The 26,302-nt window shown below is 43.2% G+C and overlaps 2 protein-coding genes across 7 annotated transcripts in view; one reads left to right on the top strand and one right to left on the bottom strand.

Annotated features, from left to right (window-relative positions):
* ANKFY1 (ankyrin repeat and FYVE domain containing 1) overlaps positions 1-26,302 on the bottom strand; it is a 102,413-nt gene that overhangs the window by 37,321 nt on the left and 38,790 nt on the right. For 5 of the 6 annotated variants that reach the window (XR_004430888.1, XM_033185040.1, XM_033185038.1 and 2 more), the window contains exons 4-7: positions 17,998-18,133; positions 8,076-8,199; positions 6,168-6,317; positions 4,653-4,818 (exon numbers count right to left, since the gene is read on the bottom strand). Coding sequence is in view for 5 of the 6 variants with exons in the window: in XM_033185040.1 (XP_033040931.1) it covers positions 4,653-4,818; positions 6,168-6,317; positions 8,076-8,199; positions 17,998-18,133 (576 nt within the window). In the remaining variant the exon portion in view is untranslated. Of the gene's footprint in view, positions 1-4,652; positions 4,819-6,167; positions 6,318-8,075; positions 8,200-17,997; positions 18,134-21,063; positions 21,093-26,302 lie in introns of all 6 variants that reach the window. The other variant, XM_033185042.1, reaches the window with a different exon arrangement.
* Positions 23,273-25,368, top strand: LOC117067897 (tyrosine-protein kinase RYK-like). The gene is given in 5 exon segments (XM_033185043.1): positions 23,273-23,753; positions 23,755-23,927; positions 23,929-24,632; positions 24,635-24,843; positions 24,845-25,368. Coding segments are annotated over 5 exon segments (1,758 nt in total). The 5' UTR covers positions 23,273-23,465; the 3' UTR covers positions 25,229-25,368.

The following is a 26,302-nucleotide window of genomic DNA, read 5'->3' as shown; positions in this document are numbered from 1 at the left end:
GATTCTTCTGCTCCCGTTTTGGGTGGGGTAAGGGGTGCAGAAGGGTGCAATCTTTACCAGTATCAAAGCTTAGATTTTATAGTACAGACGCAGTAAAGCACTGCAGGCAGCAGGTAACATGCATATTGGGGGCTAGGCTAGGTCAGGCCTTTGCTATCCATTTATACATATACACAGAGGGCCCTACTCTGTAGCATGAACAAACTCGGCATGGATTTGGTATAGGAGAAAATATGTAAAGACAACAATATATTAGCCATAGAACTAAATATCCTAGAGACAGCCACTTACATTCTGGGAGTAGAAAGAAACTTTAGAATTATTAGGACAATGGGCCTTAATGAAAAGCCCAAAATATGAGATACTCAGGGGAGAAGGGTCCAAAATATGAGATACTCAGGGGAGAAGGGATAATGTAGTTTCATTACCTTTAAGCTTAAAATATATTCCAAACTAAGACACAAATACATAGTGGTCAGGCGCAGCGGCTCCTGACTGTAATCCCAGCACTTTGGGAGGCCGAGGCAGGCAGTTCACTTGAGGCCAGGAGTTTGAGACCAGCCTAGCCAACATGGTAAACCCAATCTCTACAAAAATACAAAAATTAGCCAAGCGTAGTGGCACGTGCCTGTAATCCCAGCTACTAGGGAGACTGAGGCAGGAGAATCACTTGAACCCAGGAGGCGGAGGTTGCAGTGAGCCGAGATTGCAGCACTACACTCCAGCCTGGGCGACAGAGCAAGACTCTGTCTTCAAAAAAAAAAAAGAGAGAGATAAATACACAGTAAAGCTAAGACAAGATAGGTTAACGAAAAATGTGTAATACACCAAACATGCCGGGCGCGGTGGCTCAAGCCTGTAATCCCAGCACTTTGGGAGGCCGAGACGGGCGGATCACGAGGTCAGGAGATCGAGACCATCCTGGCTAACACGGTGAAACCCCGTCTCTACTAAAAACTACAAAAAAACTAGCCGGGCGACGTGGCGCCGCCTGTAGTCCCAGCTACCCGGGAGGCTGAGACAGGAGAATGGCGTGAACCCGGGAGGCGGAGCTTGCAGTGAGCTGAGATCTGGCCACAGCACTCCAGCCTGGGTGACAGAGCGAGACTCCGTCTCAAAAAAAAAAAAAAAAATACACCAAACATACAGAAGATAAACTGGGCAATACTGCACAGGTATATGAAAACCTATGAATGATCGGATTCAGATGGATAGCACGATAAAAAAAAGTTTGTATCTTAAATCCTTAGGTCCCCTTAGAAGAATTATAGACTTTGGATCAGATTTATTTTATTAATAAGATCCAAATATACAGTTTTTACTTATAATCATACATATATATAAATATATTCACCCCAAAGAAGCTATTTAGAAATTACTAGAAGTAGAAAATTAGTCAAGTTTTACATTAAAAGAAAGTCAGCCCAGAGGGTACATAAAGGAAAAGGACAACTGATATCAGAAGAGCAGAACAAAGGGACGGAACAGAAAATGTCACAAGCACCGTTTATAAGGTTTCTGTCAGTAAGAAAATGGTTAACACATTTTAGAAAGACTTTAAATCATCAGAAACAGTTAAAACAAAAACCAGTGCTTAAAAGTTTCAGTTACTTCATCACCTCATTCACTGACACTGCCAGGTAAATGAGGCATGACTATTACAATCTGTCCACATAAAACTATTCCTAACAAAAAACTTCACACTCAAAAAATCCATATACAATATTTCTTTCAATGCAGCTTCTTGACAGTTCTATTCAGCCAGCAGCCTTCATTATTCAATTAATACAAACCATATTTCATGCTGCTCCAGTTGGCGGCATCCTTTTCAAATTTACTAAAAATAATTAACAGGAACATCCTACTTAAGAAACCTGTCAACTGGACGCAGTGGCTCACGCCTGTAATCTCAGCACTTTGGGAGGCCGCGGCGGGCGGATCACCTAAGGTTGCGGGTTTGAGACCAGCCTGACCAACGTGGAGAAACCCCATCTCTACTAAAAACTCAAAATGAACCGGGCGTGGTGACAGGTGCCTATAATCCCAGCTACTTAGGGGGCTGAGGCAGGAGAATCGCTTGAATCCGGGATGCGGAAGTTGCAGTGAGCCAAGATAGCGCCACTGCACTCCAGCTTGGGCGACAGGAGTGAAACTCTGTCTCAAAAAAAAGAAGAAAGAAATCCACTGACTGATGTTGGTTATTAAGGTACAAAAGTTCAGGAAGAATTGTTTTTATCAAGTGAAGACTCATCTTCTTGCTCAAATCAGGCTAATCCAAGGAGATGGCCTCTCTCCGGCCAAACATGTGCCCGCTGTGGACACCCGCAGAGACACTGCCTGCCTGTTCCACTCTTTAGATAAAATGACTGCTATACTCGGTTATTAGGATGATCACTGACTATTTTGTTGACAGATTCCAATGCATGCTCAGAACTAAACCGAAATCTCATATATTAAAGACTTTCACTCTTAACAGTTAAAGTGAAAAAAACTGCTACAGGAACTGGACCTGGTTACGGCATTTCCAATGCAGGGGCAAGGGATGAACGGCAGGGTTGACCCCGCCAGTCCCCTGGTAATCAATGCTGGGTGTACCACTAACATTGCCTCGCATTCTCTGAACAAACCAATAAAGCAAAAGTGATTCCCACTTTATGGATAAGGAAGACTCAGAATGTGACTTGTCCAAGGCCACAGAGTAAACAGATGAGCTGAGATTCAAACCTTGGTAAATACAAGCTTGATAGCCAGTGCTCTGTCTACCGTAATATGTGACACTCTCTAAAGTTAGCAAAATCACGTTTATTATACCCACACTGTAATCCACATACTTGCAGGCAATTAATAAACTCAGAGTGGAGGATTAAACCATCTGAAAATAAACATCAAAAATGTATCACTAATTCTTGGCAATTCTCGTAGCTAAGCAATCACCAAAATATTTAATAACTCAAAGATGTTTTATCATCAAACATAAGAATTAACTCCCTGGGAGGAAAGAAACAAAATTCTCAGATTTTTTTTTTTTTTTTTTAGTAACAGGGTATTTGTTTCCAAAATAAACATCTCAAGACACGAAACAGTGTGGGAAAGAACTATTCCCCACTGCTTCATGCTCACTGCTAAGTACTTGCTGGCTCTGCACGGCACATAATGGTGCTTGGGGAAAATGCATCTGCTCTTGACACTGACATACTCAAAGCATTTCCTACCCAGTGATGAGCAAAATTTTCCTCTCTACCAGCCAGCAAGCTCAGCACTCCAACACATGGCTTATAAGGATACTTGTATTAAAACCTTTGCCCAAAAAGGACAAAGCTGGCACAGGACCACATCTTGATGTAACTACATTCCACCAACTAGGATCAATTTGTGAATGGCAAAAATGTAGCATAGACAATAAGGGTATGACAATGCATCATCAAAACGGGAAAAATATAGATTAAGATGGAGCGAAATGAGTAAATTCTCTCTTTGATATCTACATGTAAATAACAAAAAAGTGGCCATGGCAATGTACTTCAATCAAGTCAACCATCCCTCCACAAAACTAACGCTTTGACACTTTGGAACACTTTCATTCCTCACTGGAACTCTACCTCTATACAGATTTCACTCTGTCAAAAATGACCATTGCAAAGCAAAATCAGTCAGGATTCACTTGGGACTTACGAATTAGTAAGACTATGGAAAAAAATAAACAAAAAAACCAGTATTGTTTTTTCTTTGACAAGTTAATTCATTAAGATTAAAATGTTTTGTTCTCGGCCGGGCGCGGTGGCTCACACCTGTAATCCCATCACTTTGGGAGGCCGAGGCGGGTGGATCGCAAGGTCAGGAGATCGAGACCATCCTGGCTAACACGGTGAAACCTCGTCTCTACTAAAAAAAAAAAAAAAAAAAAAAAAATTAGCCAGGCGTGGTGGCGGGCGCCTGTAGTCCCAGCTACTCGGGAGGCTGAGGCAGGAAAACAGTGTGAACTGGGAGGCGGAGCTTTCTGTGAGCCAAGATCGCGCCACTGCACTCCAGCCGGGCGACAGAGCGAGACTCCGTCTCAAAAAAAAAAAAAAAAAAAAAAAGGAGAAAAAGATGTTTTGTTCTCAAGTCTATCATTTCTATATTCTTCCAACTACTAACAATGCATTCAAAATATAGCTACAATTTCATATAACTTTGCTAGAACACAATGACACTTTATCAATTTATCATAATAGAGGTCTAGCCTGTTAAAGTGAACACCCCGAATCTAAGAATATGTTTAAACATTTATGGTTTTGCTACTATCCTCATATCTGTGGTAGGGTACAAAAGCAAAACCTTCCTAGCACAATTCCTGGAGCAAGTGACCCACTGAACAAGCAAACACGTAAGTGCTCACAGGTAAAGGTGCTTCTTCACACAAGGTACTGCCTTTGTAGCCTTTCCTCCCGGGGCGCTGTTGGCACTGGGAACAGCCAAACCAACGAGGTGCAGGGAACAGCTCTTGAGTGCTTCCTCTGACCCAGTGATCAAATTCTCAATCATGTATCCTGTGAGTACAGACTAGAGAAGCCTTTGAGAATTGTGGGAACAAGGTGAGAAAGTCTTCAAAAATGACTTGGATAAAAATAAAACTGCCTGCAGGGAAAAATAGAAAATATACTTCTTCCTACCTCTTTGGATTCCTTTGTGTAACAAGCTCCAGCCATTCTTGTCCACCATGTCCACGTCAGCTTTGTGACTAACCAGCGTGGTGGCAATGCTCTCCAGTCGTCGTGAAAGGGCTAGATCTAATGCCAGATCTCCATTATGATCCGCTTCGTTCAGCTTCCCAGGGAGCTACACGAACATGTTTGTGAATTAGCGCCCAGTGGGTAGAGAATGCGACCTATTTTCATTTCTCCCACCTTGACCCTGAAATATCATCGCTTATACAAATGTCAAATTTAAGTACTTCAACACTGCTTACTCCCCAAATTCAACTTCATTCATAAACTTCTATCAGGCTTCCTCAGGGTACATGTTTTCAGGGAGTACTGTATTAATGGGGACCACAGAGCAAACATAAACAATGTGGGAGATGATGTAAGGGCCCCCAGGAAAATGTGGACAGAGTGCTGTGGGGCACAAGTGCCAGGCAGAGGTTCAGAGAGCTTTATGGTGAACAGCTAATGCTTCCATGAAAGGCGGTGGCGTGCTCATCTCATTTTTCCCAGCAGTTTAATGTCTCCCCACACACTGGACACCCAGGATAAAACAGACTTCGTTCCCATCTGTCAAGAGCCATTACATTTCTTTCAAGGTCATGTGATGGGCAGAATTATAGCCCCCTAAAGATGGACATGTCTGAATCCCCAGAACCTGTAAACATGTCACATTACACGGCAAAAGGCGCTTTGAGGATATGATTAAGGACCTTGGAATGAGGAGAGTATCCCAGATTATCCAGGAGGCCCGATCTATCTAACCACAGAGGGCCTGATCTATCTAACCACACACATCCTTCAAAGTGAAAAAGGGAACCAGAAGAACAAGTCAGAGAGATGTGACATGAGAAGCACCTGATCCACCACTGCTGGCTTTTAAGACAAAAGCCGGGGACTATGAGCTAAGGAATGTGTGGCGGGCTCTAAAAGGTGGGAATGGCCCTCCGTTGACCGCCGGCAAGAAAAATGGGGACCTCGATCCGGTAAGTGCAAGAATCTGAATTTTGCCAAAAACCCAAATGAGTAGGAAATGGATTCTCCTTGAGTCTCTGGAAAGAAGCATAGCCTGCTGACACCTTGATTTTGGGCCAGTGATTCCTGTCCTGGACTTCCAACCCACAAAACTGTAAGGCAATACATTTGTGTTGTTTTAAGCCATTAAGTTTATGGTAATTTATTATAGCAGCAAAAGTAAACTAATACAAATTTTGGCACCTGCAAGTTAAGAAGCGTTTAAAAAAAAAAAAAAAAACTACCTAAAAGCATATAAGAGGTTTTTAAATTAGGCAATGGGCTAAGGCTGGAAGAATTTTGAGAAACATGTTGGAAAAAGCTCAGATAGCCTTGAACAAACTATTTAGTAGAAATCCGTACATTAGAGACTGTGCCAGTGACGGCTCGGAAGAAGCGAGCAGCAGCCTGGAGAAAGACAAGCGCGTTAGAGTTCCGGGAAATGAAGAATGGAAAAGGTGGCTACCGTACCTGGGAATCCATTTCAATCAGATACAGGAAGACCACGTCTTCTCTCTCCACTTTGATAGCTTTATGTAACGGGTACTCCGTCTTGGATTTGATCATTTTGTATAACAACTGAGCACTCATGCTACTGAAATCCTCCTTTCTCAGGTCATCCTAACAATTCACAACACAGTAAAAAGCAGAACAGATACAAAGCAATAAACACAACTATCATTTAGTACGCCCTTAAAACGCGTCAGTCAGCCCCTACTTTAAGGGCCTAACCTTTCCCGACTCATTTACTTCTCCCCAAAACCCAATGAGGTAAGCACTTGATTATCCTGATTTTACAGAAGAAAAAAGTAAGGCATAAAGAGATTAGATCACTTGCTCTAGTTCAGACAGTCCTTAAATGGCTGGGGAACCAGAAGGCTGACGTTCTGAGCCTCACTCTTTCCCCTGGCACTGCTGTGCCTCCCGGTGAGGTGGCAAAGCCAAGCCACGCTTACCTCTAACTGGAATGCGCCCCGAGGGAGCCTCACGTGAGAGGACGGAGTCCTCTTCCCACCCCCCGGAAGACGGCGGTTAGCAAATCAATCAATTCCAACTTCCACAAGCAAGTCACGCCACTGAGTCACAGCTGGTCGCTATTATTGCAAATCTCTATATTTCTACGTATTTTAACAGAAAGGTTAGCAACTCGGTTTCAATTCCTTAAAATCCAGCTCTTCTAGCCACCTTTTCTGAAACTCTAAGGCTTTTCCTATGATGTTGTTGAATAGCAAACAATTCGTAGAAACTAATTTGTAAAAGGTAGCACCAGCCCTAATTTTTTAAGACTGCAAACAACAACAAAAAAATGTGAACCACTGGCTGGGCGCGGTGGCTCACACCTGTAATCCCAGCACTTTGGGAGGCCGAGGAGGGCAGATCACCTGAGGTTGGGAGTTTGAGACCAGCCTGACCAACAGGGTGAAACCCCATCTCTACTAAAAATACAAAAATTGGCCGGGAGTGGGGGCGATGCCTGTGATCCCAGCTACCCAGGAGGCCGAGGCAGGAGAATCGCTTGCACCCTGGAGGTGGAGGTTGCAGTGAGCTGAGATGGTGCCACTGCACTCCAGCCTGGGCAACAAGTGCGAAACTCATCTCAAAAACAAATAAAAATAAAAATAAAAAATGTAAACACTGTTCTTTATGATGAAACAACCTAAGAAAGGGAAATCTAAATTTAAAGATGCTCTCCACCTGATGAGGAGAACAAGGGCAAGCTCGGAAACCGTGCTGCTGAAACTGTGGGGTCTGCTAGTCACGGAGCCACACCCTATTCCTGCAGCTCATCAGCAGCTTCCACAGATGGAGGGTGAAGGCAGGCGATGCTTTCAAGACTGTTTCTGGACCTGAGCTATCTTTTTTGCGGGGGTAGGAGACGGAGTCTCGCTCTGTCACCCAGGCTGGAGTGCAGTGGCACCATCTCAGCTCACTGCAACCTCTGCCTCCCGGGTTTATACGATTCTCCTGCCACAGCCTCCTGAGTAGCTAGGACTACAGGCACGCACCACTGAGCCCGGCTAATTTATGCATTTTTAGTAGAGGTGGGGTTCTACCATGTTGGCCAGGCTGGTCTCGAACTCCTGACCTCAAGTGGTCCACCCACCTCAGCCTCCCAAAGTGTTGGGATTGCAGGCGTAAGCCACCGTGCCCGGCCAGACCTGAGCTATCTTTTGTCCTTCTGCTCTGAAATCACAGAACTATCAGAATTTGAGTTGAAAAGAGTCTCACAGATATCTAATCAAACTATTTATTCTTCAATTGTGTAACAAGAGAAAACTAGGTGCCAGAGAGGTCACTTTCCATGGAACCAGGTCCCAAGCCACGGTCTCTTGACTGCCAGCTAGAGAGCTCTGTCGACACCCTCACCCTCTCACTCACCCAATGACTTGCAATAATTTCTGCACAGTAGTTCATCAGCGTGCTGGCATTCAGCTCCTCCGCCGTTTGGTAGAAGCGAATACAGTTCCTGACATTCACTAGAGACATAACACCCTTCTCACATCTGTAAGAGAGTATTCATCATGAGCAGTATTACTGGACAAATATATTCACAAATGAACAAACCAAAGCGATCATCTGTGTACTGGCTGGCTACGTCCTATTAATAACACTATGGGGTAAGGGTAAGCTAAGTAGTTATGAATAAATTACAGTTGGTCTCCCATATTTAAAAAGTACTAGAATTTCATTATAATATTTCATTGCTCAGTTCTGGTCAGAATCAAAATAACCTGCAAATAAACTTATTAAGCATAATACCCCAACTGCCTTAACAGTACACACATGACACTCGCTGATCACATAGACAGGTAACTGTTGAATCAAGCACAAAATGGATCAACCTCTGTCCTTCAAAGAAAATTTAATTGTATGGAACACTGCTTTAGTTCCCACTAGCACAACTGTATTATGCAAACAGTGTGGCTTAGAAATAGTTTCAAATATGAGGCTCTATGCCTCAATAATTAACACCTCCTTAAAAGCTCTCCCTGCTGGTGCAGTGGCTCACCCCTGTAATCCCAGCACTCTGGGAGGCCGAGGTGGGCAGATCACCTGAGGTCAGGAGTTCGAGACCAGCCTGATCAATGTAGAGAAACCCCATCTCTACTAAAAACACAAAATTAGCCAGGCGTGCTGGTGCATGTCTATAATCCCAGTTACTTGGGAGGCTGAGGCAGGAGCATAGCTTGAACCCGGGAGGCGGAAGTTGCAGTGAGCTGAGATCGCGCCATTGCACTCCAGCCTGGGCAACAAGAGCAAAACTCTTGCCTCAAAAAAAAAAAAAAAAAAAGAAAAGAAAAGAAAGCTCTCCCATAAGATGTATGTGTATGGTATGTGAATTATAACTCAACATAGCTGTCTTTTAAAAGCCCACCTAGGATCACCTGAGGTCAGGAGTTCGAGACCAGCCTGACCAACAAGGTGAAACCCTGTCTCTACTAAAAATACAAAAATTAGCTGGGTGTGATGGCAGGCACCTGTAGTCCCAGCTACTTGGGAGGCTGAGACAGGAGAACTGCTTGAACCCAGGAGGCGGAGATTGCAGTGAGCCGAGATTGTGCCACTGCACTTCAGCCTGGGCGATGGAGCGAGACCCCCTAAAAAAAAAAAAAAAACCCACCTAAAATATCTATAATGTTTAGAAAAAAAATAGCCAAATCGATCAGGCATGGTGGCTCACGCCTATAATCCTAGCACTTTGAGAGGCCGAGGCAAGCAGATTGCCTGAGCTCAGGAGTTCCAGATCAGCCTGGGCAACATGGCGAAATCCCGTCTCTACTAAAAATACAAAAACAAATTAGCTGAGCGTGGTGACACGCACCTGTAGTCCTAGATACTTGGGAGGCTGAGACACAAGAATTGCTTGAACTTGGGAGGCAGAGGCTGCAGTGAACTGAGACGGTGCCACTGCATTCAAGGCTGGGTGACAGAGCAAGACTTGTCTCAAAAAAAAAAAAAATTAGAAAAAGTAGCCAAATCATAGTACATCCCCCACACCAAAAAAATCAGATTTCTACTATAACAACAAAACCACAGTACACCAAAATAGAGAAAAACTGACTACAATGGATGTCCTCATAAAGCCAAGTAATAACAAAAACAAGACTCTTTCAGAATCATTAATAAGGAAACATGGCCAGGTGCAGAGGCTCACACCTGTAATCCCAGGATTCTGGGAGGCCAAGGCAGGAGCATTACTTGTGGCCACGAGTTCAAGACCAGCCTGGGCAACATAGCAAGATCCTGTCTCTACCAAAACAACTGCGATATTAGCCGGGCATGGTAGCGTGTCCCTGTAGTCCCAGCTCCTCAGGAGGCTGAAGTGAGAGCCCAGGAGTTCAAGGCTACAGTGAGCCGTGATCACACCACTGTACACCTGCCTGGATGACAGACAGAGACCCTGCCTGAAAAAAAAAAAAAAAAAAAGAACATCAACTACATCATAGAAGAGAGAGCTGAAGGCAGGCAAATAGGTCTCTGGTAGCAAAAGCAGGACCACATCGTAGTCTGGAAGATGCCGCATTGGAAAGACCACACTTCCTCTATGCTGTAATTCCTGGAAGCCTTAGGGAGTCTCCCATGAAACCAGGTCTATGAGGAAAAGAAGGCCAGGGCACAGTCCTTCACCTCCCCTGCCTCCACAGCTCCCTGCAAACCAGGTTCACCTCCGAGGGCAGCCACAGAGGACTAGTATGGTTTCACAAGATTTCCTGACATCTACCATTGTTTTCCCTGCCAGCAGCCTCCACCAAAACTCTTTTAATCACAAAGGCAGAATGTGGTGGACAGAGCAAAATAAACAATGAGGTAAAAAAAAAAAGACCTGAGTAGAGACACATTGAACTTCAGGGGACAAATGACTTGAGCTCTCTCTGTCCCTGTCTCCTCTGTAAAATAAAGATGTTACTCTACTTCAGATGTTTGAGGAATACTTGTGTGTTTGTCAAGATGGAGGAGAACTGGTTACACTCAACACAGCTAGAGGTATGTAGTAAATATGCTCACAAGTTTGAGGTCCCTCTCCTAGCCCTTCTCGTCTCTACAGCCTGAATTCCTTTACGAAGGAAAAAGCACAAAAGGAAATCACATAATTTTAATAACCCACATTAGTGGATTTCAGTACTGTTAACCATAACTAGCTGGCAGGTAATTTCCAATCGTAACAGATGAGCTTTAGGTAACAGATGTAGAAAAAGACCGTGGGAATGGGTGATGGCGGAAGGAAGGTCATGAGAAAGACCTGGGCAGAATGCAGAACACGCTTTTTTTTTTTTTTTTTTTGAGATGCAGTCGCGCTTTGTCGCCAGGCTGGAGTGCAGTGGTGTGATCTCAGCACACTGCAACCTCTGCCTCCTGGGTTCAAGCGATTCTCCTGCCTCAGCCTCCCAAGTAGCTGGGATTACAAGCACGTGCCACCACACCCAGCAGATTTTTGTACTTTTTTTTTTTTTTTTTTTAGTAGAGACAGGGTTTCTCTATGTTAGCCAGGATGGTTTCAATCTCCTGACTTTGTGACCCATCCGCTTCGGCCTCCCAAAGTGCTGGGATTACAGACGTGAGCCACCGCGCCCCATCTCAGAACACCCTTTCTTTTACTTTTTTTTTTTTAGAACAGCCTTTCTAAATCTCACAAAGGAGAGGCTAGGAGCAAGAATACAATCTTGGAGTCATTTCTCTATTTAGCAGTAAATGCAAGCACCTGCTTTACACTAAGACCTGTCAAAGCTTTGGGGTTTTTTGTTGTTGTTGCTGGTGTTTTCTGAGGCAGAAGTTTGCCCTGTCGCCCAGGCTGGAGTGCAGTGGCGTGATCTTGGTTCACTGCAATCTCTGCCTCCTGGTTTCAAGTTATTCTCCGGCCTCATCCTCCAGAGTAGCTTGGATTACAGGTGCCCACCACCACACCCGGCTAATTTTTGTATTTTTAGTAGGGACAGGGTTTCACCATGGCCAGGCTGAGTGCTTTGTTTTTAATTAACATTACTGACTTGGTGTAAGGAAGCATCTCTCCCAGGGCACTTTAAAAATCATGTTGTTACAATATTTAAGTAAGTTACATTAATAAGTTATAATAATAAATAAGAATGTAAGTTACATACAACAGCATTATATTGCCTTTTTTTTGGAGACGGAGTCTCACTCTGTCGCCCAGGCTGCTGTGCAGTGGCGCGATCTTGGCTCACTGCAAGCTCCGACTCCCGGGTTCATGCCATTCTCCCGCCTCAGCCTCCTGAGTAGCTGGGACTACAGGCGCCCGCCACCACACCCGTCTAATTTTTTGTATTTTCAGTAGAGACGGGGTTTCACCGTGTTAGCCAGGATGGTCTCGATCTCCTGACCTCGTGATCCGCCCGCCTCGGCCTCCCAAAGTGCTGGGATTACAGGCGTGAGCCGCCACGCCCCGCCAACAGCATTATATTTCTAAGCCTCAGTTTTCTGTACCATTGGTTTCTCCAAACCTGCAGCACACCACAGCAATGCCTGACAAAGTCACTCTAACCTCAGCCATGAAATCTGAGCATCCCAGAAGAAAAAAACCTCTTTTCAGATAGCTTTCAGAAGCTTTTACCATTTTTACAACTAACATCAATCTGCCTTCCTAACATCCTAACACCAGGCAGCCTAATACACAGGAAGATCTCAGGGAGTAAATGACGCACATTTGTAAAGCACTTTACAAAGCACTTTTACAGACAAATGCTGAGAACCTGAAAATTCCATGCACCTCCTTTTTAACTGTCAAATGACATTGCGCCAAGGGACTCAAATATGTTTCATGAAGGCAGATCTTTTATTAAAGCTGGCAGACATTTCACTGTCACCAATTCAGGATCTCCAGAGTGCCATTTGCCATTTGGATAGATTATAAATAGTAACTGACATGATTTACGCAACCAAAGAACATGTCATCTTATTTAGAAATTTACATTCTTGCTTCCTATATTCTCTTTGAAAACAGCAAGACAGACTAACTTTCACCCGAAGGGAATTTTTTAATTATTATTTTTAACTTTAGAGTACAGAAAGGATACATAGAAAAAAAATAAAACTTTTTTTTTCTTTTTATAATTTTATTTTTGTTTCCTTTCCTTTTTTTTTTTATTATACTTTAAGTTCTAGGGTACATGTGCATAACGTGCAGGTTTGTTACATATGTATACTTGTGCCATGTTGGTGTGCTGCACCCATCAACTCATCATTTATATCATGTATAACTCCCCAATGCAATCCCTCCCTCCTCCCCCCTCCCCATGATAGGCCCCAGTGTGTGATGTTCCCCTTCCCGAGTCCAAGTGATCTCATTGTTCAGTTCCCACCTATGAGTGAGAACATGCGGTGTTTGGTTTTCTCTTCTTGTGATAGTTTGCTAAGAATGATGGTTTCCAGCTGCATCCATGTCCCTACAAAGGACGCAAACTCATCCTTTTTGATGGCTGCATAGTATTCCATGGTGTATATATGCCACATTTTCTTAATCCAGTCTGTCACAGATGGACATTTGGGTTGATTCCAAGTCTTTGCTATTGTGAATAGTGCTGCAATAAACACACGTGTGCATGTGTCTTTGTAGTAGAGTAATTTATAATCCTTTGGGTATATACCCAGTAGTGGGATGGCTGGGTCATATGGTACATCTAGTTCTAGATCCTTGAGGAATCGCCATACTGTTTTCCATAATGGTTGAACTAGTTTACAATCCCACCAACAGTGTAAAAGTGTTCCTATTTCTCCACATCCTCTCCAACACCTGTTGTTTCCTGACTTCTTAATGGTTGCCATTCTAACTGGTGTGAGATGGTATCTCATTGTGGTTTTGATTTGCGTTTCTCTGATGGCCAGTGATGACGAGCATTTTTTCATGTGTCTGTTGGCTGTATGAATGTCTTCTTTTGAGAAATGTCTGTTCATATCCTTTCCCCACTTTTTGATGGGGTTGTTTGTTTTTTTCTTGTATATTTGTTTGAGTTCTTTGTAGATTCTGGATATTAGCCCTTTGTCAGATGAGTAGGTTGCAAAAATGTTCTCCCATTCTGTAGGTTGCCTGTTCACTCTGATGGTAGTTTCTTTTGCTGTGCAGAAGCTCTTTAGTTTAATTAGATCCCATTTGTCAATTTTGGCTCTTGCTGCTGTTGCTTTTGGTGTTTTAGACATGAAGTCCTTGCCCGTGCCTATGTCCTGAATGGTATTACCTAGATTTTCTTCTAGGGTTTTTATGGTATTAGGTCTAACATTTAAGTCTCTAATCCATCTTGAATTAATCTTCGTATAAGGGGTAAGGAAAGGGTCCAGTTTCAGCTTTCTACTTATGGCTAGCCAATTTTCCCAGCACCATTTATTAAATAGGGAATCCTTCCCCATTTCTTGTTTCTCTCAGGTTTGTCAAAGATCAGATGGCTGTAGATGTGTGGTATTATTTCTGAGGACTCTGTTCTGTTCCATTGGTCTATATTTCTCTAATATCATACTGAATGGGCAAAAACTGGAAAAATTCCCTTTGAAAACTGGCACAAGACAGGGATGCCCTCTCTCACCACTCCTATTCAACATAGTGTTGGAAGTTCTGGCTAGGGCAATCAGGCAAGAGAAAGAAATCAAGGGTATCCAGTTAGGAAAAGAAGAAGTCAAATTATCCCTGTTTGCAGATGACATGATTGTATATTTAGAAAACCCCATTGTCTCAGCCCAAAATCTCCTTAAGCTGATAAGCAACTTCAGCAAAGTCTCAGGATACAAAATTAATGTGCAAAAATCACAAGCATTCTTATACACCAGTAACAGACAAGCAGAGAGCCAAATCAGGAATGAACTTCCATTCACAATTGCTTCAAAGAGAATAAAATACCTAGGAATCCAGCTTACAAGAGATGTAAAGGACCTCTTCAAGGAGAACTACAAACCACTGCTCAGTGAAATAAAAGAGGACACAAACAAATGGAAGAACATACCATGCTCATGGATAGGAAGAATCAATATTGTGAAAATGGCCATACTGCCCAAGGTTATTTATAGATTCAATGCCATCCCCATCAAGCTACCAATGACTTTCTTCACAGAATTGGAAAAAACTGCTTTAAAGTTCATATGGAACCAAAAAAGAGCCCGCATTGCCAAGACAATCCTAAGTCAAAAGGACAAAGCTGGAGGCGTCACGCTACCTGACTTCAAACTATACTACAAGGCTACAGTAACCAAAACTTTTTTTTATGAGACGGAGTTTCATTCTTGTGCCCAGGCTGGAGTGCAGTGGCGCGATCCAGGCTCACCACAACCTCCGCCTCCTGGGTTCAAGCGATTCTCCTGCCTCAGCCTCCTGAGTAGCTGGGATTACAGGTGCCCGCCACAATGCCTGGCTATATGTTTTTGTAGTTTTAGTAGAGACAGGGTTTTACCATGTTGGCGACTTTTAAAATATACAATCAAGCATATATTTAAACGTCCCACAAGCTCCTGTCTAGTTTTCATATCACTCTTGAGTGGATGTGGGAAAAAGAAAAATTATTGAAAAGAAAAATGACAGAAGGAGAACAATGATTTAGTTACACATGACTTTTTTCTTTACATCATTCTGTATTTTCCAAACATCATACACTGAACATGTATTATACTTTTGTAAGCAGAAAAAAATTAACCCTTTTTTTAGTATACATTAATTCTCTCTTTAAAAAAATTAGCTGGGCACGGTGTGGCTCATGCCTGTAATCCCAGCACTTTGGGAGGCTGAGGTGGGCAGATCACCTGAGGCCAGGAGTTTGAGGCCAGCCTGGCCAACATGGCAAAACCTCATCTCTACAAAAAATATAAAAATTAGCCAGGTGTGGTGCCAGACGCCTGTAACCCCAGCTACTCAGGAGGCTGAGGCAGGAGAATTGCTTGAATCGGGAGGTGGAGGTTGCAGTGAGCTGAGATTGTGCCACTGCACTCCAGCCTGAGCGACGAGCAAAACTGCCTCAAAAAACAAACAATTAAAATAGCCTGGTGCAGTGGCTCATGCCTGTAATCCCAGCACTTTGGGAGGCCGAGGCAGAAGGATCACTTGAGGTCAGGAGTTCAACTGGCCAGCATGGTGACACCTTGTCTCTGATAAAAACACAAAATTAGCTGGGTGTGGCGGCACACGCCTGTAATCCCAGCCACTTGGGAGGCTGAGGCAGGACAATCGCTTGAACCTGCTGGCGGAAGTTGCAACGAGCCGAGACTGCACCACTGCACTCCAGCCTAGGTGGCAGTGAGACTCTGCCTAAAAAACAAAACAAAACAAACAAAAAATTAAGAGTATTTTCTTCAGTGTGCCCTCTATGGTTAAAAAAAAAAAAAAGAAAGAAAGAAAAGAAAAAGAAGTATTTTCCTGATTAATTCTTACTATAAAGACTTTCATCAAATTAGTGCCAGCATTCCCAAACCACCGAGATCCCCACATTACAAAAAGAGCAACGCCTGCTTCACACCGAGCCGCACCTGTCACCCATCACCGGTCACCAGCACCCTTGACCCTTTCATTCACTATCCCAAGCATGTAATTCCTTCCAAGGACAGCAGGGGGCACTCTGTGACCCTTTAAAAGCTAACACTTGACTCCACTCCTGGTGTCTTCCACTCCAGCTCTTAAGAAAGCCATGACAGATAATAACTCAATACTCACATCCAACAATACAAAATTAAGCATCTGGTAATGTTGACAGTTATGAAGCCTACTCAGTCAATAAACAACAAACCGTTTAATTAAAGAATCCATTACACAGATTACAATTATCTAAACTACTCCAACCCCAGGACATTTTGTCAAAGCAATTTAATTTACATAAGCAAGTTTGACAAGGTCAACGGGAGAAAGCTCAGGAAGTCTGGAAAAAACATAAAGACATAAATCATACTCAATCTAATTAAAATCCGTCTCATTTCACTCTCACCAAGACTCCTCACCCAAACAAATAAACAAACAAATGAAAGAGTTAAGTGAATGGCCTCAGTAACAAATCAGCTCTGCTCATAACCTCATGCTCTATGCGCCTATAGACTGTGGACCTGCTTTTGTGTTTTAATTATAGGATTTAGATATGAAAATGCACTCAAACCCACATCAGTAACAGACAGGAGTAAGCTGTCCACTGATTTCACGTGGGGCACAGTGAACCCTCCCGGGAAAACACCAGCCCATGATGAAAACGGCAAGCAGCTCTAGGCAGCAGAGTCTCTCTGGGGAAAACACAGCCACAGGTGGAGTGCCTCCTGATGACTGAAACCATCCCTTTGCTCACCCAGGAGAAAAGCCATTCCTTTACGCCCCCAAGGGAATACAAGAGATCACTAAATGCTGTAAAAAGACACTCCATTGGCCGGGTGCGGTGGCTCACGCCTGTAACCCCAGCACTTTGGGAGGCCGAGGCGGGTGGATCACGAGGTCAGGAGATTGAGACCATCCTGGCTAACACGGTGAAACCCCGTCTCTACTGAAAATACAAAAAAAAAAAAAAAATTAGCCGGGCATGGTGACGGGCACCTGTAGTCCCAGCTACTCGTGAGGCTGGGGCAGGAGAATGGCGTGAACCCAGGAGGCGGAGCTTGCAGTGAGCCGAGACCGCACCACTGTACTCCAGCCTGGGTGACAGAGCGAGACTCCATTTCAAAAAAAAAAAAAGACACTCCATCACCAGGCTGATTACCAAGAGCCACAGCTCCAATAGACAGATGCTCCCGGACTTCTTGTCTGACATTATTTAGTGAACGTTTTGTTTTCTGTTGTTCTAAAATGCCAACTTGGGAGAGCAACAGAGAAAATGCAATATAAAAACACAGCATGCTGTCTCCTTGACAACCTAAAATGCAGTCACTTAAATGAAGTGAGATCTCTGGAACACTCGCTATGACACTTATTTGGACAATATTTTCACATATTCATTTAGGCACTCATTGTTTCCAACAATGAGATTATGACTAAGGATTTCATTCAACTCGATGTATCAGAAAATAGGGTAAAATGTCAAGGGAAACAGAAAGGGAAGGAAAGCTGGAAGTTTGGACAATGGATTATATTATTTCATATTTAATTTTTCAGTTTATACAATTATGTAATTTCAGGTAACAGACCAGTGAAAGAAAAGAGAAGAGCAAAAGCTTTAGCAAAATTTAGCCACAAAATAACACAAAGCAAGGGAGGTAACAAATTCTCTCCCCACCATCGCCTTTAAAGGAACACCTTGTGAAGTTATTTACATTAGCAGAAGAAGCTGTTTTCCAGAGCTCAGCATAATTAAAGCACAGCCACCACCATCTGAGGTGCTTGAATATATCTGCTGTGACTTGCCTCTCCCTGAGGAGCTGTAGCTGAAACCGATTTGCTAGTTTCATCAATTCAGTCAGGAACACATCGTCCTCTCTGAACTCCAACTCATCTGTATAGATCCAGCGAAGCATTGTCATCGTCACCTCAGGGTTAGCATCTGGTTGAAGAAAAAAAGTAGAGAGAACAACTGAAAAAGCATAGAATGACACGCTTAGACTTTCTCGAGGGATCCCTAAAATTTGAGGCTAATAAAGTAAATGACAGTACACCCAACTTAAAGGAATATTACACAGCCATTAAAAATGGTGACTCGGCTGGGTGCAGTGGCTCACGCCTACAATCCCAGCACTTTGGGAGGCCGAGGTGGGTGGATCACCTGAGGTCAAGAGTTGGAGACCAGCCTGACCAACATGCTGAAACCCCGTCTCTACTAAAAACACACAAAAAATTAGCCGAGCGTGGTGGTGCATACCTGTAATCCCAGCTACTCAGGAGGCTGAGGCAGGAGAACTGCCTAAACCTGGGAGGCAGAGGTTGCAGTGAGCAGAGATCGAGCCACTGCACTCCAGCCTGGGTGACAGAGGGAGACTCCGTCTCAAAATAAATAAATAAATAAATAAATAAATAAATAAATAAATAAAATGGTGACTCAGCAGTCTGGGCAGCATCTGACTCTAAAGTTTTGCAGTGGGCAGTGAGTGGGGAAATGAACCTACGAAAGATACATGGAGTAAATTGGGGGAAATATTTGAAACATATGACAAAGATTTAATCTTTTTGTTTTCTTTTGAGACAGGGTCTCATGATGTCACCCAGGCTGGCATGCAGTGGCACAATCACGCCTCACTGAGGCCTCGAACTCCCGGGCTCGAGTGATCCTTCCACCTCAGCCTCCTGAGTAGCTGGGACCACAGGTGCGTGCTGGCATGCCAGGTTAATTTTTGTATTTTTTGTAGAGACAGGGTTTCGCCATGTTGCTCAGGCTAGTCTCGAAATCCTAGGCTCAAACAATCCACCTGCCTCAGCCTCCTAAAGCGTTAGGATTCTAGGCGTGAGCCGCTTCACCTAGCCTGAGTTAACATTCTTCAGAATAAAAAGACCTCACTAATCAAAATACAAAGATGGACACGCAGTGGAAAAATGGGCAATGGATACAAATAGGTAATTCACAAAGATAAATAAATAATGGCCAATAAACCTTACCGATAACCAAATACGAACTGAAACCAGAGTATTCTTTTTATCTCAGAGACTAGCAAAGATTTTTTAAAGAACATAACCTTTCATACAGCAACTACGTATGTAGATATTATCTGAAGAAAATAACTGGACAAATACAGAAAAATGTACTAAGATGCTCAGCACAGTATTATTAACGAAAAACTAGAACAAAAATCTAAGAGTCCAACAATGGAGAACTAATTAAATAAATTACAATATACATACACACTGAAAAAATGCAATTAAAACTAGATAGATATATACTCAACATAAGATATTTACTACATAGGCTTTTTGAAAAGTAAGCTAAAAATATTTGTATAAGATCTCATTGGCTGGGTGCAGTGGCTCATGCCTGTAATCTCAATGCTTTGGGAGGCCAAGGTGGGTGGATGGCTGGAGCCCAGGAATTCAACACCAGTGCGGGCAACATGGTGAAACCCTGTCTTTACAGAAAATACAAAAATTACATCAAAATCTCAGAAATCACCACTAAAGAACTTAGCCATGTAACCAAACACCACCTGTTCCCCAAAAACTACAGAAATAAGGCCGGGCGCGGTGGCTCAAGCCTGTAATCCCAGCACTTTGGGAGGCCGAGGCGGGCGAATCACAAGGTCAGGAGATCGAGACCATCCTGGCTAACACGGTGAAACCCCGTCTCTACTAAAAAGTACAAAAAACTAGCCAGGCGAGGTGGCGGGCGCCTGTAGTCCCAGCTACTCGGGAGGCTGAGGCAGGAGAATGGCGTGAACCCGGGAGTCGGAGATTGCAGTGAGCTGAGATCCGGCCACTGCACTCCAGCTTGGGCGACAGAGCGAGACTCCGTCTCAAAAAAAAAAAAAACAAACAAACAAACAAAAAAACTACAGAAATAAGAAAAAATTAAACAAAACCAAAAAATATAAAAATTAGCCAGGCACATGCCATTAGTGGTGGCATGTGTCTGTAGTCCCAGCTGCTCAGGGGGCCAATGTGGGAAGAGAAATTGAGCCCGGGAGGATGAGGCAGTACCGAGCCGTGATTGCACCACTGCACTTCAGCATGGGTGACAGAGCAAGACCCTGTCAAAAAAAAAAAAAAGAGAAAAAAAGAAAAGAAAAAGAAAAAAAAACAGGTCTTGCTTTTTGTTAGATACACTTGTACACACAACACAATACATATATATATAAAATACCTACACACACTACATACATGGAGAGGCAGATACATTTTTCTGTGTTTGTCTCTCAAGAGATTGGAAGGATATAGACTAAAATATCAATGCAGGTGGAATTTATAACTAATTTTTCCTTTAGCTTAATTTTACTTTTAGCTTTATTTTTATTTAAAGAACACGCATTACTTGTGCAATCATTTTACGTTAAAATAAAGACTGTACAGCAACTTGGGGAAATGCTTGGGATGAGAATCACAGTATAAAATATCTAAACTATTATTTCAACCAGAGGTACCTCTTGATTAGTCAGAAGAAGAGTGACAGTCAGAGGAATACTTAAAATCATGGTCAACACAAGTAATTCTCACGGTGTGGTCCTGGGCTAGGAGACTCAGCCTCATCTGAGAACTGATTAGAAATCTGATTCTCAGTCCTACCCCAGACCTGCTGAATGAGAAACCACAGATGGGGCCTAGCATGTGTCTTAACAAGTCCTCCACGTGATTCTGATGCTCACTAAGGTTTCAGAAACCGTACTCGATTCTTGATTACCTAGGAAAGGTGCAACAAGGACCAGGAACGCCTTGTTAACTTCGTAATTAGGAAATGGCTCATTAGCTCTGATTAATCTCCTTTCCAACTAGAGCGCGGAGGAGGAGTTTGAAGGGGGCAATGTCAAGTGAGTGGACTTGAAGACTCCGACTTACCTGCAACCAGGTTAATTCACCATCATCTCCTAAAACAACCAGATATTAAAAGTAAAAAAAAGGAAAAAAAATAGAAAAAGTGAAATACACTAAAATGATAATATTGTAGTCACTATGTTAAGGTTTTTCTTTTTTCTCTCACTGAATAATGTAGTAATAGCACCTTTTTTTTTTTTTTTTTTCTTTGAGACAGAGTTTCGCTCTTGTCGCCCAGGCTGGAGTGCAATGGCACGACCTGGGCTCACTGCAACCTCTGCCTCCCGGGTTCAAGAGATTCTCCTGAATCAGACTACCGACGCAGCTGGGATTACATGTGCCGGCCGCCATGCCCAGCTAATTTTTTTGTATTTTTAGTTGAGATGGGGTTTCACCATGTTAGCCAGACTGGTCTTAAACTCCTGACCTCAGGTGATCCACCTGCCTCGGCCTCCCCAAGTGCTAGGATTACAGGCATGAGCCACCATGCCCGGCCAGTAATAGCACTTTATAATGTTTTAAAAGAGAAAACATTTTAACATCAGACAGAAAGCTAATTAGATTTATTTAAACAACTAACTTAGGAGGTACTTCCGCTAAGCTGTCTAAGGTCTCCATCGCAGATCTTGGAAGTAGGCTGAATTTCTAAGCAGGCTTTGTCAATTGGGTTCAATACCTCAGTAATCATCTTACTGAAAAAAAAAAAAAAGTAGGCCATGTGATTTGTCCAGAGCAACGAAAAATGCTTCAAAACACATCCTACTACTCTCACACGGCCTGATCTTGAAGACGGCTCGTTCCTAACTGCTGAGAGAATCCCCAGTACCACCGCCCTCAAACACCTTCCCTGCAGTTGCAGTTTCTTCAATACTATTTGAAAATTTGCCTGGTTAAACTTGACCTGTACAAGTAATAAACCAAAACCTAGATTATTTTAAAGAAACGTTTTTAACTACTTTCAGTAGGGATTTCTTGGGAGGGCTTGATATTTCAAACAAAATGAGGTTCCAGTGATTTACGAGCTTTCCCACTCCTGCCGTGACTCCTCCCCTCATCTACAAAATACACTGAGGATAAATTCACTCTGTGATTCAGATGAAGCAGCCAGTGGTATAAGGGTAGGCAGAGAACAATAAACAGGAAAGACGGTGTGTGCTGCAACTGTGTACTTTTGAGTAAACCATCCAGCCTGTCTGCTTCCAATCTACTTAAGCAAGTGGCTGTAAAAGTCAGATGACTGCACAAAATAGGAGCTCTCTCTAAAAGGAGTAGACTCAGAAGAGAAAGCAGTTGGCCCCCGAGGCCTGCGTGATGGAGGTAATCATCCCCTCAGAAGGCCTGGCACACAAGCCAGAAAAGTCTCTGACTTAAACGATGAAAGGTAAAATAACAGACTTCTTTGTTTCACTGCAGTCCAGGATGCATGTAAATATACTTTGGAGACCTTAGGATTTTCTATGTGGCCTAGTTTTTTGTTTTGGTTTGAATTTTAAATAAATGTTTTGCAAGACATCTGAAATGGATGGGAATAAACCGATCTGTATGCAGTTAACCTTTAAATGAAACATACTGAGTAAACTGACTTTGTTTTTTACTTAATTTATTTAGGGACAGAGCCACTGTTGCCCAGGCTGGAGTACAATGGTGCAATCATAGCTCACTATAGCCTCAACCTCCCAGGCTCAATCGATTCTCCCACCTGAGCCTGCCGAGTAAATCGGACTATAGACACATACCACTGTGCCTGGCTAATTTTTGCATTTTTAGTAGAGACAGAGTTTCGTCATGTTGCCCAGGCTGGTCTTGAACTCTTGGCCTTAAGCAATCCTCCTGCCTTGGCCTCCTAAAGTGCTGGGATTACAGGCATAAGCCACAGCACCTGGCTGACTTTGTTTTTTTAATCCTCTATTTTTAATCTGTGAAAAGCTGAGAAAGGTGTTTTGAATCTCCTATTATGACTCTGGTTTAATTAAATTCTCTGAGTTTCCAACTGTTTTTTATTTTCTTTTTATTTAAGTCAGAGTCTCACTCTGTTACCCAGGCTGGAGTGCAGTGGCGCATTCTCGGCTCACTGCAACCTCCACATCCCAATTCAAGCGATTCTCCTGCCTCATACTCCCAAGTAGCTGAGACTACAGGAGTGTGTCACCACACCCAGCTAATTTTTGTACGTTTGTAGAGATGAGGTTTTGCCATGTTAGCCAGGCTGGTCTCAAACTCCTCACCTTAGGTGATCGGCCCACTGTGGCCTCCCAAAGTGCTGGGATTACAGGTGTGCGCCACCATGCCGAGCCCTATTTTTTTTCTTAATCTACTTCACACAAAAGTTTTTGCTTCCCCTACTTCGGACGATGCCACCGAGGCGGCGGCGGCGGCGCGCTCTGGAGGTCTGAAGCCGCTACTGGCTGCCACGGGCCAGCGGCTTGATGGGTTGGGCAGCCGCCCCCGCTCGGGGCTGTGAGTGGCTCGGGGCCGGGGGTGGGCGGCGGGGCGGCAGGCGGCCATGCGCGAGGTCCCCGGAGCTGCAGTTGCCGGCCGCGGGGCCCAGCGTGAGCCTCTACCTGAGTGAAGACGAGGTACGCCGGCTGATTGGTCTTGATGCAGAACTTTATTATGTGAGAAATGACCTTATTAGTCACTACGCTCTATCCTTTAATCTGTTAGTACCCAGTGAGACAAACGTCCTGCACTTCACCTGGCATGAGAAGTCCAAGGCTGGAATATAAGCTGGGATTCCAAGCGGATAATGTGTTGGCAATGGACATGCCCCAGGTCAACATTTCCGTTCCCGGGGAAGTTCCACGCATTTTATCAGTGTTTTGGGTAGAGCTTTCCTGTACTGGCAAAGTAGATGCTGAAGTTATGATACTAATGCAACTCAACTTGACTAAATTCTTCAAAGAATTTTACCATCTTAAATTTTAAACCAAGGAAAATGTGCACCAAAAACGGTCCTGTACATGCAGTTACAACCACTTCTACGCGTGTGTTTTATATTAGGGTAGGGGTTTGTTGTGCAGTAATATTTCTCGTAGCAATAATATTAGCTGTTTTGCACCTTCATAGTATGAAAAGGGTTGAACTGGATGACAGCATTAATGCCAGCAGTAGTTCCCAAGGGCTGTCTCAGCCATCCACCCAGACGACCCAGTACCTGAGGGCTGACACACCCAACAATGCGACTCCTATCACCAGCTCCACAGGTTGTCCTACCGTGTGGACAGAGAACGACTTGAGAAGTGTCACTCTTTTGGAAGCCAAAGCCAGGGTGAAGGATATAGCAATATCCAGGGAGAGGATAGCTCTAAAAGATGTACTCCAAGAAGGTACTTTCGGGCATATTTTCCATGGAATTTTAATAGATAGAAAAGATCCAAATAAAGAAAAACAAGCACTTCTCACAACAGTTAAAGATCAAGCTTCTGAAATGCAGGAAACAATGATGCTCACTGAAAGTGATAAGCTGCGAGGTCTTCATCACAGGAATCTTCTTCCTAGTACTCATGTGTGTATAGGAAAAGGAGAAAAGCCCATGGTGATATTGCCTTACATGAATTGGGGGAATCTTAACTTGTTTTTACGGCAGTGCGAGTTAGAGAGGCCAATAAGCCACAGGCAATTTCTCAACAAGACCTGGTACACATGGCCATTCAGATTGCCTGTGGAAGGAGCTACCTGGCCAGAAGGGAAGTCATCCACAAAGACCTGGCTGCTAGGAACTGTGTCACTGATAACACACTTCAAGTTAAGATCACAGACAACGCCCTCTCCAGAGACTGGTTCTCCATGGACTATCACTGTTTGGGGGGACAATGAAAATAAGCCAGTTCGTTGGATGGCTCTGGAAAGTCTGGTTAATAATGAGCTGTCTAGCACTAGTGATGTGTGGGCCTTTGCAGTGATGCTGTGGGAACTCATGACTCTGGGCCAGATGGCCTACGTGGACACTGACCCCTTCGAGATGGCCGCATACCTGAAAGATGGTTACCGAATAACCCAGCCAATCAACTGTCCCGATGAACCATTTGCTGTGATGGCCTGTTGCTGGGCCTTAGATCCGGGGGAGAGGCCCAAGTTTCAGCAGCTGGTACAGTGTCTCAGAGTTTCATGCAGCCCGGGGGGGCCTACGTCTGACTCTTCTCTCACACCCACAGTATCAGGAGGAAGGTGCCCGTCGGGGCTCACTTGAAGCCTGTCATGGCTGCTTCGTATCTAACACAACGCCAACAGCAGTACGTTTGTCTTCCAGAACACTGTGCCTTAGGAATGCTGTAGAATCTGAGCTTTTTAAGACAGTTAATAATGTGGCATATTTTCTAGATATCACTTTTATTAGGCTGAAGTGAAAGGGTTTTTGTGAATTTTTTGGCCAAAATTTTTTAAAACATAGTTACCTTGGACTAGGGGTACACTGTTACAAAATAAACAAACAGTTTTTAAAATTGTTCAGACACAGATTTTTGGAATTCGCTATCTGCTTATTTTTTTTTTTTTTACTTTATCAAGGTGATGTAAGTGATTCACCTTTAAAGTTTTTTTAATGTTATTTTTTATCAGTACTCTTGAAATGGCTTGTCTTCAAGATGCAATAACTTTTCTTAGGAAAGGAAAAACAGCATAAAAAAGATACCTGGTTTGCCTTATACAAGAAAAGGCAATATCAGAGGAAGAAAACTTAAAGAACAGCTAGAGGAAAAAAATTTTTTTTAAATACTTACTAGAAACAAACTGCCCTTGCATGGAAAACTGTTTACTTTTTTAGTGAAAAGGAATTCTGCTTTTGTATTTTTGGGAAAGCAGGAACTGAGTTCACTGCATCTTTAATTCGGCAGAAACTAGCTTTTCTGTGAACCAGAAGTGGTATGGGGCGGATCTGTAGTAAACGAAGGTGATTTTATTTATTTTTACTCTCTGGAAAAGGAGATAATACAATTCCAGAAAGTGGACTCATATTTCTAAGGTTAAGATTCCCTTTTATTGGACCTCGAATAGTGCTATGCACAGAGTGGGTGCTTGAGTTGTCTTTTTTTTTTTTTTTAAAGTAAACTGGTAAATTTTGTACTTATTTTCAAGGCTGGCTTAAGTATAAAATTGCTTTTTAAAACACTTGAAAAATTAAAGGATTTGTTTTGTATTTTTAAAAAAGGTTTTGCTTCATAAAATTAAAAAATCTTGGTAGACTGTATCATTTGTATCAATAAATAGCATCTTTAGTCAGTTTAAGGATGTATCCTTAAATATAACCTCCTGGAAATAAAATTAA

The sequence above is a fragment of the Trachypithecus francoisi genome, unplaced genomic scaffold, assembly GCF_009764315.1.
Source record: "Trachypithecus francoisi isolate TF-2019V2 unplaced genomic scaffold, Tfra_2.0 Lachesis_group20, whole genome shotgun sequence".
Classification (NCBI taxonomy): domain Eukaryota; kingdom Metazoa; phylum Chordata; class Mammalia; order Primates; family Cercopithecidae; genus Trachypithecus; species Trachypithecus francoisi.
Note: the sequence above shows the minus strand (reverse complement) of the source record. Positions and strands in the feature narration are given on the sequence as shown.